At 44.9% G+C, this 13,963-nt stretch overlaps 1 protein-coding gene across 4 annotated transcripts in view; it reads right to left on the reverse strand.

The window, feature by feature from the left end:
• PIR (pirin) overlaps positions 1-13,963 on the reverse strand; it is a 90,781-nt gene that overhangs the window by 6,217 nt on the left and 70,601 nt on the right. For 3 of the 4 annotated variants that reach the window (XM_047843311.1, XM_047843313.1, XM_047843310.1), the window contains exons 7-8: positions 12,621-12,665; positions 5,635-5,717 (exon numbers count right to left, since the gene is read on the reverse strand). In XM_047843311.1, the coding sequence (XP_047699267.1) occupies positions 5,635-5,717; positions 12,621-12,665 (128 nt within the window). Of the gene's footprint in view, positions 1-1,132; positions 5,456-5,634; positions 5,718-12,620; positions 12,666-13,963 lie in introns of those variants that run through there. The other variant, XM_047843312.1, reaches the window with a different exon arrangement.

Consider the following 13,963-nt stretch of genomic DNA (forward strand, 5'->3'; position numbering starts at 1 on the left):
AATAAAGCAATAATGATCAGGTACTTTAAAATAAAGCCTTCAAAAATGGTTTAAAACTTCACCTTACCCTAATAATATAGCATATTTCTAAATGTGTGATATAGTATACTACATATTACGTTTATATGCTTCTAATACAAAGCTCTTTTTAGAAAATTAATTTAATATTTTTTTATGTTTTAATTTTTTTATTTTTGAGAGCGTGTGTGTGCGCAAGTGGGAGAGGGACAGAGTGAAAGAGAGAGGGAGAGAGAGAGAATCTCAAGCAGACTCTGCACTGTCAGTGTGGAACCCAATGTGGGGCTTGAACCCATGAACCTTGAGATCATGACCTGAGCCAAAATCAAGAGTCGGACGCTTAACCGACTGAGCCACCCAGGTGCCCCCCTAATACAAAGCTCTTTAATTGGAAATCATTGTAATGTTACTAGTACCAGAAAACTTATCTCTGGATTCAATAAAAATAATGAATTCTTTAAAACTTCCATGTAGTAAACACACACACACAAACTCCTATTATACAGGACTCACATTGGTTTCTCCTTCTGCCTCCAACTTTAAAATATTAAAAGGCAATTTGGGTACAATGATTTCTGCAGAAGTCTTAACTTACTCCCTACAGTCCCAGGGCTGGTGTCATTTAGTACATCTACCCAGGGGAGGCTTTGCGGTTATCAGGTCTATAAGTCAGAGCTGGAAGACAGAAGAGTGCTACTATAGAGGAATACAAGAAAATAGCTTAACGTCCATGATGGAAATGGAAAAAAAAAAAACCAACTATGGAAAACAGGCACAGAAGCTTAGAACTTAGTCTAGGACCACTTACTGTAGAAGCCAACAGGCTCTAAAGACATCATCATACTTTACAGCTCAGGACAATAATACACACGCTGATGATCCAATGAAAGGGTAGGGTTTCTATCTGAAGTGATTTCTTTTTCTTCAATATCCTGTTCAAATGACTAAAAATTCAACTTAAAAAAATGCAGTTATCAACAAAGATTTATTTCCGAAGAGCTCCGGAGTGGTGCAACTTTAGTGTGCATCAACGGACATTTGAAGGAAAAGTTAGAAAAATAGTTCTGATCCTCCGGACTACACCATGTATAATTTAATCGGAAAGACGTCACTGCATAGTGTTTTGAAGTGCTTTTTCAGAGACACGCTTGAGTTTTAGGGTCAGGAGGCAGAGGGGAAAGGGTTGGGGGTTAGGGAAAGGGGGAGAGGAAAGGCCGACCTAGTGTGCCATGCATGCACCGACTCCTCAGAATGTTTCTTTCTCTTCTTTCTTTCTTTCTTTCTTTCTTTCTTTTTCTTTTCTTTCTTAAGAATGTAAGTTTCTTAATTCAGACAATGCTTCTGTTGTGGATGGCAGAATATCCCACAGTTTACACATTTAGGATGGTGATAAAAGTTTAAAAATAAAAGTGTTGCTTCTTTTGATATTATTCAGATAAAATGATGACTTTCCATTTATAATTTGGACAGTAAAATAAAAGGGCCCTGGCATTTGATCTGAAATGAAAAATGGTTTCACTGCAGGGTGTTGAGGAGTTCAGCACTTTGCTTTTCCATTTCAGAAACCTTAAGGATGGTCCAAGCTTTCTTTAATGCCTTTTCCATAAAATTAACCTCTCAGTAGCCCCTTCTCCTCTATGCTAAACCAGATGTTTGATGTCCTTTTCTTGTTTCCTAAATGTATCTTTTTTTCTGTCCTTACCTAGCCCTCTTTCGTGAAAGCTTATAATCTTTCTGGATATTCAGTAGAGTGCCAATGTGGTTACAAGCCCCTATCTTGAAAAGTCCTCGTCTACAGTGACCTTGTGTAGAGGGTCAAATGATGAAGATCATGCCCAAGGAAGGAGAATGAACAGCTGCTTCAGACATGAGTCCCTGTGAGGACCTAAGTAAATGCCTTTTGGGGTTTGATGAAAAGGCCCCACAGAAAGATGACAGAGGCCCACTTACGGCTTCATGTCTAATTACCCCAATGGAAGGTCATGATCTTTTAGGGCCCAGACCATGTCTTTTACTTTGGTGAACCTTCTCAGACTCCTTAGTTCAGAGTTAGACCCTTCTGGGTTTACTGAATAACTTACGTTTACAAATGGCTCGTTATCTCATAAATATTATCGCCAAGACATGCCTTGAGTTTCACTGATGCTGACAATAAATGATCAACACCCAGCTGAAGGCCCTGTGATTCATTTAAGGTGCTGATAACTTCTACTAGTCTTGAGGATGTCCTCATAGTTGGATTGATTCTGAAGCTGGAGATGGCAGGAGGACTCTGAGGATGAATCTGAGAGCATGCTTTAGGTTTAAGGACACTTATTCTAGTGATACATTACCTGAAAACAACTACCAGAGAGAAACCGAGTTTTCGCATGACTTAACTGCATGCAGTCATTCTTACTGGATTTCACTGTCTACGCTTCTTAGGCCAATTGAAAGATAAAACAACGAACTATTGTCAGTTTTTACAAATTAACGGTCATGAATTGTTACACATAAGTAAGCAAAAAAGTTGTCTCTGGTTTTCATAGGGTGTTTTATTTCTGTCTTTCAATCTTTAGTTTAACCAAATGTCGATCTGTATTAATTTTAGCAAGGTCCCCATGAATGGTGCCAGTTAAAGAGTACCATGACTCTCAAGTACTGTTTTGAGGGCAGCTAATGAAGAATTAATTGTCTACCTTGACAAACTACAAGTGAATTTGCTAATCCATGAGGCTAAGGGTTTCCTCAGCAGGACATCAATATAAACATACATCTAAAGGTGACATCGAGCCTTTCCTATCAAACCTATGTGCTCCTGATCAGGGAGCCATGCTGGTGACAAGAGCACCAACTATGGGCCAGAGCAGCACAGGGACCCTTAGCCCCTGAAACAGAGTCTGTTCTAGGGTGACCAGAACCGTCCAGGATTAAATACCCAGAGAAGCATGGAGCTGATCCTAATCTCTAAGAACTCTGAAAAAGCTAAGACTATTTTGAAGCCATTGTTGGGAGTCTGGGCTTCCTCCAAGAAGTCAGAGGGTCTGGCCTAAAGACTCTTAAATCTAGCATAAACCAAGCCCCATGTAGTTGCCATCTGCCACAGAAGACTTCAGAGTAAGGGTCACAGAAGACAATCCACCCTCGGAAAGAAGACAGGGGTCCCTGAAGCCTAAAATGTGCTGACGTAAGACAAGTCAAATGCTAAGATGGAGCAGGAAACCTGGGGACAGAAATGACGTGAATGACATCAACCCTTGCGTGCCCTCCTCTCCCACCCCAGAGGGTTGGTTACTCTAGAGGAAACCACCCATATGTGGTTAACCGGGAAGACAGGAATGATTGCGGAAGACTCAGAAGTAAGGAGTAGCGAAAGTCCTAGGAACCAGGGAGTATACCAAATCCTTCTTCTTATTCTTTATGTTTATTATTTTGGGGAGGGGGGGCAGAGAGAGGGGGACAGAGGATCTGAAGTGGGCTCTGCACTAACAGCAGAGAGCCCGATGCGGGCCTCGAACTCACAAACTGTGAGATCATGATCTGAGCCGAAGTCGGATGCTCAACCTACTGAGCTATCCAAGTGGCCCCCAAATCCTTATTCTTGACCACAACTCAGTGCAAATGGGATTAAGGGGAACATTAGGAAGTCATATCTTCCTTTTCTAATCCTCAGGCTTTAGTTCCACGTGAAGATAACCCTTGCCTGGGGCCTGGAGTGAATCAGAACACTTAAGAGGCTTTTTCTAGCTGTAGAAACTGCTATGTGCCCTGAACCTTACGGCCTGAAGTATAAATCCTCATTAGGTAACATGTATCTGACATGACTATCTGTTAAATTAGGTGTTTAGATCAGTGAACCTTCTGGCTACCATTATTGGGCACCCATTACATACTAGACCAGGGGTTAGCACACTGTTCCTTGTAAAGAGCCAGAGAATAAGTATTCTAGGCTTTGTGGGTCATCTAGTCTCTGTTGCAAGCACTCAACTGTACCGTTGTGGTGTGATAGCATCCACAAACAGAAAGGAATGGGCGTAGCTGTGATCCGACAAAACTTTATTTACAAAACCAGGTTTGAATTTGACCTACTGGACATAATTTACCAATCCCTGTGCTAGACCTGGAGTGGACTCTCGACATACGTAATCTCACATATTCTTTCTAGCAACTCTATGCAGGGGGCATCATTATTTTGATTTTGTAGACAACGAAACTGAATCTCAGAGAGGTTGAAAAACATCTCCAAAGTCACACAGCTAACAAATGGCAAGACCAAGATTCACACCTTCACGATCTCCTTCCCGTTGTAATCTAAGGGGGACTATTTCTTCGTGGATAGAAGCATCACACACCCATTGAAATACTAATTTTTAACGATAATTTTCTCATAGAAATCTTTCTAATGCCTGGATGGCTCTGGCTATGTTCATACCCAGCAATAATTACAGAAGTCTACACAACAGAGTGGTGTCCCTGGAGCCACTGAACTGATGCTTTAGCCAACTCTTTGTTATCCCAGGCTGCCCCCTCTTCCCCCGCCCCAACCCCCCCCCCCCCCCCGGCCCGCCGCCTTTCTGGCTCCCCTCAGCAACTCTTTCTGGTGGTTCATTCCAGTTTCCAAATCCTTGTCATCTGCAATGTGCCCTCTGCTAGATTATAGGAAGAATCGAGGTGTCAAGTTAAACCCAATAATGTGACAAACAAATCCACGACCAGTTGGCTCTGGTCTGTGTGCAGCTTCTGGGCCTCCTTCCTGCACTGGCCCGAAACCATTTCTGTGGGTCCAAAGTGGCAGTTTCAAACAGTTCAACCTAATAATCGAGGTGTATGGACCCCGATATGTGCATTTTCTCTGGTGCTCATGAGGTTTCCCTTCTATTTACTCCATAGGTGAGCTGCCACAAAAGCAGGCGAAGATGCCGTAATTCTTCAAATCCACTGCATTCCACAACACCGGGATCAGAGCGGCCCGAGGCAGGCAGATCGCCTCTCTGCCAGTCACCTGCACACTGAAGTCGTTTCCACCCCTACTTTTCAAAATTCATCTTGTCAGGAGCTTTTGCACAACCGTCTCTTCAATCCTCTTGATTAGAATGACACAAAGCCATCAGACTGGCTTAGCAGGCTCCCAAGAGACTGAGATAATCACTTAAGGGAATGAAATAGAAATATCGGAAACTCTACCTAAGAAGCAGGGGTTCAACACCAAAGGACTATGAAACGCATCATATGCTCCTCTCAGTTCGACTTGCAAAGGGCTCGTTGTGAGCATGGAGATCTGTATTTATACTCCTAGATGGTTGATCCATTTTCACTGATGGCACAAATAAATCAATTGTATAAAGAAAGAAAATTAAGAGACAAAGAAGCACATGTTGCCTCCAGATTCAAATTTCTAGGGATAAACAATAGAGACTTCAGGCGATTCCTGACGATGAGGGATCGGCATTGATAAAACCTTAAAATAAACCAATAGAAATAATAGATGTTAATGAAAGGTGTTGACAAATTTGTGGCATAGTTTCTTTGCCTAAGGAAGACAGAACATTTTCCAGCCACACAGAAGAGGTAGTAGACATTTACCTGTAAACTGGTAGAAAGTGCAATTTAAGAAAACAGAAGATTTTTAATACTTACCCTGTTCTGCACCTGGACACTGTCACCCTCCCCCAGCACTGCCGTGTGATGAGGTTCTATTTTTTGTTGTGCATCATCAGGCCCTACAAAAGAGATGAGCCACAAAACTGAATGTTCTTTATAGGACGTTTATCATATGGTTACAAATTTGGTTAACTAGATAGCGCCATAATTTTTGTTTCAACCTCAGAAATAGGAGACTTAGGAATCTTGGGATGGTATAGTTTCAAATGTCATTAGGGAAACACACGTATAACTGCACCATAAACTTCTCCTTTTAACATTTTAATGACTTCACTGAATTAAAAAACAACAACACTGTTCAGAGGTGGGGACTTGGCATATGACAAAGGGTTCATGGCACAAAAAAGATGAAGGACCTCCGTCCCCGAAGCGGTGGCATGCCGGTCAACGTTTAAAAGTGGCTTTGGGAGAGAAGTGGGAGAATGAGGCCGATTTTCGGTGTGTGCTCATTTCCGTGGTGGAAATGCTCCCACTGCAGCCAATTTCAAGCTACCCACTTGAGGCCAGGGAAGAGGTGCGCAATCGGTTCCCGCGAGCCGGCAACAGCCGGCCCCAGTGCACTTCTAAAGGTTCCTTCTGTACTGAAAATTCAGGTCAACAGAAGTAAACAATAGAACTCCACTGACTTTCTACTCATGCACGGGTCTGGCAATGAAACAGTGGTCTGGCAGTCTAAGAATAATCTCATTTAGATCTCAGTAATATCTTTAACTGTGATATGGAGAAGCATTTTATTAAGTGTGCTTTATGGAGATTCCCTGGGAGCAACGGATCGTGTCTTTTATCTTCGACTCATTCATACACAACACCCATGTACGTTATGCACACGGTCTACTCCTGGCCCCTCATTTTGTCATGCAGATGTTCCATCATACATAAGCCAAAACAACTTATAAAGCCCCTTCACTGCCTTTACGGAGGGAGCTGGCAAAAGGCAGTTCTCAAATAAGGCTGAATTGAGATCCTCTGTACCTCCAAGCAGGAGAGCTTGCTTGACTGTTGTGTTCACCAGTCTGGGAGCAAATCTGGATTTAGATATCAGGGGTTCATGTTTTTCTAACAGCGTCAATCCTAACTTTACGTGGAGCCCGATTTCTGCCCACACTCTTTGCTGTTCTAGGAGAGGAACCACAAGGTTGATTCTGAAGAGGCCATATGATTGATATGTCTCAGCCTAGGCAGACAGTTTTTATAGACACTAGGGTCAGGTTTCCAGGTCTGTCATTGTAAGTGTAACTTGCTTCTGTATTATTTTATGAAATGGTGTTTTTAATGTTTATTTTTGAGAGAGAGAGAGAGAGAGAGAGAGAGAGAGAAACATAAGCATGCGCACATGAGCACGGGAGGGGCAGAGAGAGAGAATCCCAGGCCAACTCAGAGCTTGATCTCAGGAACTGAATCACGAGATCATGACCTGAGCCAAAATCAAGAGCTGGATGTTTCACCGACTGAGCCACCCAGGTGCCCCTATTTTACGAAATGTTTAAAACAGGATCCCTGAAAACAAAGACAGCTTCTATATTCATATCATTTCTATGTCATTTCACCCACCTGGTTATCTCCTGAACCTAAAATAAGTCTCAAAGAAAAGAAACTTTATTGTTTCTGCCTACTTTCAATTATAAACGGAGCCAAATCAGATAATAAATAGTTTCCATTGAGAAGCTTCGCCAAGAATGTTAAATCTAATAGCGCAGTTAAGGAAGATTTAACTGAAAACAATTGAATTGCAAATATTTTTGTTTGCCTAAACAGTCCTCAAAGGGCAAAATACTTTAAAACATATTTTCAAGTTAGTGCTGCAGCTTCAGTGTGTGATTGATCGCGGGGCAACTCTCCCCCATATGCCAGATTGCCTTTCTCTTCTCTTTATAAGAACTGCTGCCGCAGGGCTAGCCATTTCAGACATTCTGGCACTTCCAGTAGAGTCTGATATCATCGATTTTATAGGTACAAAGCTCTCTTATCTGATGCAATCAGGGTCATTAACTGAAAAAGACAATCAACTGCCTCCAACATTTTAAATTAAATTTTTAAAATGTTTATTTATTTTGAGAGAGAGAGAGAGAGAGAGAGAGAGAGAGAGAGAGAAAGTGTGTGCAGGGGAGGAGCAGGGAGAGAGGGAGAGAGAGAAGCCCAAGGAGGTTCTACACTGTCAGTGTACAGCCTGACACGGGGCTTGATCCCACGATGCAGGGCTCGATCCCATGAACCATGAGACCACGACCTGAGCCGAAATCTAGAGTCAGACGCTTAACCGACTGAGCCACCCAGGTGCCCCTCCACATTTTAAATTAAAGTGTAAACGTGCATACATTTGCCAATATTTAGAAATACAGTGAAAGTTAGTTCGCTGATTAGATTGAAGCACTGTCTTTCTAAAGCAGAACCATAATGACTATAACCACTGAAATCCTTCTAGACGATTTGTTTACCCCAATCTTTTTCGGTCATTTTCCCCATACGTTAGCAATTTTTACAAAGCATTTGACTTCGTGGCTCTAGAAATACCAACTTTTTTAATGCTTACTTCATTAATTTACATGTGGTTTCACTGAACCACATAATTGCAATTATTACTGCAACTGGCCTAACAGATCTGAGAACAAGCACAGCTGCCTTGAAGTGCACTTGAATTTGGCCTGAAGGAGTAGCGATGGGCTGGCAGACCAGGGTTGCTGATCACCCTGGGTGTCCAAGAACCTCACGCTACATGTTTCTGTGAAATGAGCACATTGCTTAGTCCGGTTCATTCTAGGTAAGTGTAGGTCAATTCGGAGGGCTTCTGGTGTTTCTGCACCTCTATTGAGATCCGGGGGCTGTGTCAAACTTAATACTCCCCAGAACCAGAAGCAAAGGGCTGAGCACATACTAAGCATGAATAATTACTTATTCAAATAAGTCTGAAACATCTCACTACCCGCATAAGCCAGTTAGGTGTCATTTCAATAACCACAAATATTTTTAGATTTCTAAATATATTAAGTTTATTTTTGAGCGAGAGCGAGAGAGAGAGAGAGAGACAGAGTGTGAGTGGGGGAGGGACAGAGAGAGAGGGAGACACAGAATCCAAAGCAGGCTCCATGCTCCAAGCTGTCAGCACAGAGCCCAATGTAGGGCTCGAACCCACAAACCATGAGATCCTGACCTGAGCTCAAGTCGGACACTTAACCAACTGAGCCACTCAGGCACTCCTCTAAATCTATTTTCTAGGCCCAAACAGTATACCTGATACTGGCCCCTTTAGGAGGCTGACATCCAAGCCGTAGGGATATAGGATATGAGTTGTTCTCCCCTTTGATATCTGTGTCAATGTGTAACGTCATTCTCATCTCGGCTGCAGGCAAGGGACTCGGTGTTAGTATCCTGGGGATTTATTGGCTTTCTGCCTATGTGGTTTTTAGTTTCTGAGTTTTAAAAATCATATACTGCACATATTTCAGCTGAGGGCTGGGCAAAGAACCTGTTAACTCTGTAAAAGATTGTCGTCGGAGATCTCCGGCCATCTCTAACGTTGAAGCCTCCACCTGTCCTTTTTCACAATCCACCAGTGTCCGTCTTTTAAGAACTTCCTGCATCAATTAATATTCTTTGAGTTCTCCTACATCTCCATATTATGGAATCTCTCCAGATTACTTTCTCAACCCAAACTGCAGTCTATTTATTCCAGCCCCATGCACATTTATAACATCGATTCCAACAGAACGGAGGTACAGGACATTTTGGAAAAGACAATTACTTGCTTATCAGTTCCTGCCATCTGTGGCCGGCTGGTGCCATCCTGGCTTTAAACGCAAGATTAAACTGAGGCAGTTAAATCAGAAAGTGTTTTCTAGATTCTCTCTTACAGATTTTATACGTCACTACATACTTAATAACCATCTCTGCTTTGTCTTTTTTCCTTTGATGATTTGTTCTTGCCCTTTTGTTTTTCTCATGAACATCTCTATTAGGGGGGTGGGTAGGAGGAAAAGAAGGAGATAAAATTCAATTGAGGTCATTTGGCCAGTCACTCATTGGCTACAGCCGAGTCCCAAGAGGCCAGTTATGCGAGGTGGATTCTCTCCACGGTCCAGTTTACCCTGGACAGATGCAAGTTCGTTCCAACGCTACAGACCGTGACCCCATTTCCTGCCAGATGTTTTGCACTTGTGGCCCATGGTCATGAGAGGTGACCAGGCCAGTGAATAGAAACGACTCCGGAAACTCCTGCCTCACCTCAAGAAAAACAAGTGGATGTACTGGTCATTCTTATCCCTCCAATTGCTGAGCTTTTCACTTGTTTAATTCTTGGACTGAAGGTCTGTCAGGAAACAAGGCTGAAACTACTGACTAAAACAGGTTTTGAATGCCAGAGGGGAGGAGGCAGTGTGGGGGGGGGGATGGGCAAAATGAGTGAAGGGGAGGGGGAGGTACAGGCTTCCAGTTATGGAATGAATCAGTCACAAGGATGGAAGGCATGGCACAGGGAATACAGTCAGTGATGGCACAATGGTGACAGACGGCAGGTACAGGTGTGGCGAGCACAGTATCACCTGCAGACCAGGCGAATCACTGCTATCCACCTGAAACTAACGTAACATTGTGTGTCAACCATACCTCAATTTAATGAAAACAGGTTTCGAAGATGATTTGTTCATTTTTCTCCGTTTCATCCTCCACACCACCATTTAAACCAAAATAAAATATGACCTGTTGTAGAGTCCAGAAGCTAAGAAAGGTTTTTACGTTCTTAAATGGTTGAAAAATATGAAAACAAAGGCACTGCATGACCCGTGAAAAATCTATGAACTTCACATTTCCGTGGCCATCGAGTTTTATTAGAATAGCCATCCCAACTGCTCACATATCACTGTGGCCACTTTTGTGCTACAAGGGCAAGAATGAGTCGTTGCAACTAAAACTGTATGGTCCACGAAAGACAATAATATTTAGTATCTGGCCCTTTGTAACAAGTTTGCTGCCCCTGCCCTTTCTCCTTCTACGCAGGCATTTCTGGTATCCTTATCACCTCAGAATTCACATGCTTTATTACTTTCCATTTGTGCAGATTATTTTGTTGCTCTTGAAACCACAAGTCAATGGCGCTACCTCCATAAAAATGGTTTTTACTCTCCATTTGTATAAAGTTCTTTGTGACACTCAAGATTTTCAAAAGATCATAAGACAAATGATGCTTCATCTCTTCCAGATGGTGAACATAGTTTACGTGTGATCCTTGTGATACCACTACATTTTTTCCATCCTTTTTCAGATGCTAAAATAAATGAATTTTGCTTCTGGCCCATCACTGAAATGCTATTCAGTGAAAGAGGAACTAAGGCCATTTTTACTGTTATAAAATCAAAATACATGGTTCGTGTTACCACTATTTTCCAGAAAAATAATTTGAGGCGACTGAAGCCCCCTTTTGGAGATTATAAAGAATGGTTTAAGTGGTTCTGGGTATCACCTTCAAGTCTAGAGCAGATGTCATCAATAAAGCAGCTGTCTGGGGCTGGCAGTGTATCACCCACGGAGATGGCCACGTCAGGGTCACAGGAAGACCACTGACGGCTGAGGCCGCTAGCCTGCGGGAGACGGGGTGGAGGGCACCCAAGCCCAGAAGGTCTCCGAAATGACAGTGTTGGCCTGCCCCACCCCCACCCCACCACCCATCGCTGTCACGAGGGGCAGGGAAGAGCCGAGAGGAGGCTGGTTCTCTTACTTTACATTGTCCCAGAAGCACAGCCCGAGATGTTGAAGTACGAGTTTATCTGGCAGGTGGACACAAGAAACAACAGGCCAGGAACCGAGTCAGGTAAGGGAGACAGGACAGACCAGAGTGTCATCAGGCATGTGCCCACCGTGGGCGGCTTGGACGGAATCCCACCGGGCACCGCTAGGAAAAGGCCTCACACGCAGGCGTCACTTAGCCCACCGGAGGGGTGACGTGGCCTCTGGGAATGTCCAGTCGCCAGCATTCTCGCCCTGCCCTGACCGGGGCAGAGCAGCGTTCCCCGGTTCAGAGAAAGCCTCGGGCCGTGACACGCAGACGCCACTGGCAGGGTGGAAGGCGGTCGGCGGGCCTGTGGAGCTAAGGCGTCCGAGGCGTGGGCAGGGCACACTCAGAATCCGCCCCAGCACTCGTCCGGCAGTGCCACAGAGAGACCGGCCCGACACCCGTGCCGCTTCCAGGAGGACAGGCAGGGCGGCAGTGGACGTGGCCGGAGCCCACCCGCTCTGCGGGCTCCACTCCGCCACCCGGCTGGCTCCTTGCTGCGGGCCTGGCTATGGAGCGCAGGCCGGAAAAGACGGGACGGACGGCGCGGTTGCCGTGTTGTCGTCATACAGAGGTGACGCAGTACGTCACGGCAACGGGAGCGGGCAGTCCTCGGTTCTGGTCCCAGGCCTACCGAGGCACAATCCTGGCAAGTTAACTAACTTTCTTTAGACTTTACTTTCCTTATGCGTAAAATGACGGTTGGGTCTTGAACATCCCTCCCGGAACCCACTCAACAAGAGACGCTTAGACAAGCCTTAAAATAAGGGAAAACCAACTTTGAGATTTCTCAGAGGCGCCTGGGACGGCAAATGCCCCTCCTTCCAGCTCCCAGGAGACAGATCCCTGTTCCCCTGCGCCCATTAGAGCTACGTCCCTTTATCAGCATGGAGGTCGCCAACCTCTCCCCAAGATGTCAACCCACAGGAGCGTGCCCAGATCTTACATCTGCACAGAGGCCACAGTAAAATGGCTGCTGTCGTGACCGGTGTTCATATTCTCCTCCCTCACTGAGCATGCTGGAAGCTGAGAGGTGCCCTGTCCTGGGTGTACCAGGATGTACGAGGATGGAGAGAGGGCTGGTGCCAGACAGAAGAAGGCAGAGTATGTGACTGCATGAAAGGTTTCATCTTGCTTTTCTTCCCCCTCAGTCATTTAAATGATAGTGCAATTGAACCCAAAGCAAACAGTCATCACTTACCAATATACACATTTCCAGATATGGTATAAATGAAGCTTGTCCACCCTGAAAAAGGACCAGCAACGTTAAAAGGTTAGTGTCCATAACGCCAAAAGGAACAAAAATGTAATAATATGTTTAACAAATATCTCTGAAATATAAATGCTGTACATAAATTTATATAACAGATACAAAAGATGAGACAAAATCCTCTATTTTCTCTTAGATACATATTTAAACGTTTAACTTCCGTGAGCCGTTTAAAACACACGCTGTCACTTCCGCACGCACACACGTATGGACACATGTACACACATTCCCCTAACCCTAAATGACTTGGTCCCAAATGCCCTAGAGCCATTTGGCTCTAGTTGCCACTGAGCTCACTCCTTTTCATCTCTCCTAAAATAGAGCACCAATTCCAGGGACGTGGAGCATGCATCATCTTTGGGGGTATGAATGGGGTTCAGCTGGTCCGTGCGCTCCCCGGAGTTGCGTACACAATTTTCCAAGTGCGTACACTTCTCTGTGAAGATATGAGTACACAGCGTTCACCAGGTTCCTACTGTGACGCACGGGCCCAAGAGCTCAGGACCACAGACGACCTGCCACTTGCTCTCCCGGTGACTTCCATGGGTGTCTGTACCCACAGCCCATAAGGGACGCCGCGGGGCCACTGGGAGACCTGAATCCAGAAACAGCCAGCTCAAAACAGAACAGGGACATCACTTGTGTGCCTTAGGTGGAAATGGAGAAGATGTGGGAAGGGAACACATGGTAGAGTTCGAGGTAGAAGGGCAGGGTCCACCCTGGGGCGTCTTTGAGAGTCAATGTGACACAGTGAACCAAACAAGGGCAGGTGTGGAGGATCACGGGGGACAAAAATGCACTCTGGGGATGCAGCTGGGATTCCAGGTGGGCTGAAACACACACAAAAGGCACAAGAGAAAAGATGTAACTGACAACCATCAACATCAACGGGGTCTGGGGAAGAAAATCCGAAGGCTGGAGGAACAAACCAAGACACTTGGGTGGATGCCAGAGGATATTTCGTCACCCTCCCATACCCCAACTGCTCCTCTCGGAGGTTTTACCAGACCAAGTTTAAGGCCTCTGGAAGTAATTCTGCTTGCTGACAGCTCGCTCATATTCGTCCTCCCTTGGTGCCCCACAGGCTCGCTCTGCCATCAGCTGGTGAACATCACTCCCTCCCCTGCATGCCCTGTGGGCGGAGACTGGGAGGAAGAAGGCCCAGCCGGGCTGCACAAGTTGTGCAATTTTGGGGAGGGAGGTTTGGGATGCTGAAAACAGGCCAGCAATCCACAGCCCAATTCCACATGTCTTATCCGGGTGGACCGGCTCTG

This window comes from Prionailurus viverrinus, chromosome X (assembly GCF_022837055.1).
Source record: "Prionailurus viverrinus isolate Anna chromosome X, UM_Priviv_1.0, whole genome shotgun sequence".
Classification (NCBI taxonomy): domain Eukaryota; kingdom Metazoa; phylum Chordata; class Mammalia; order Carnivora; family Felidae; genus Prionailurus; species Prionailurus viverrinus.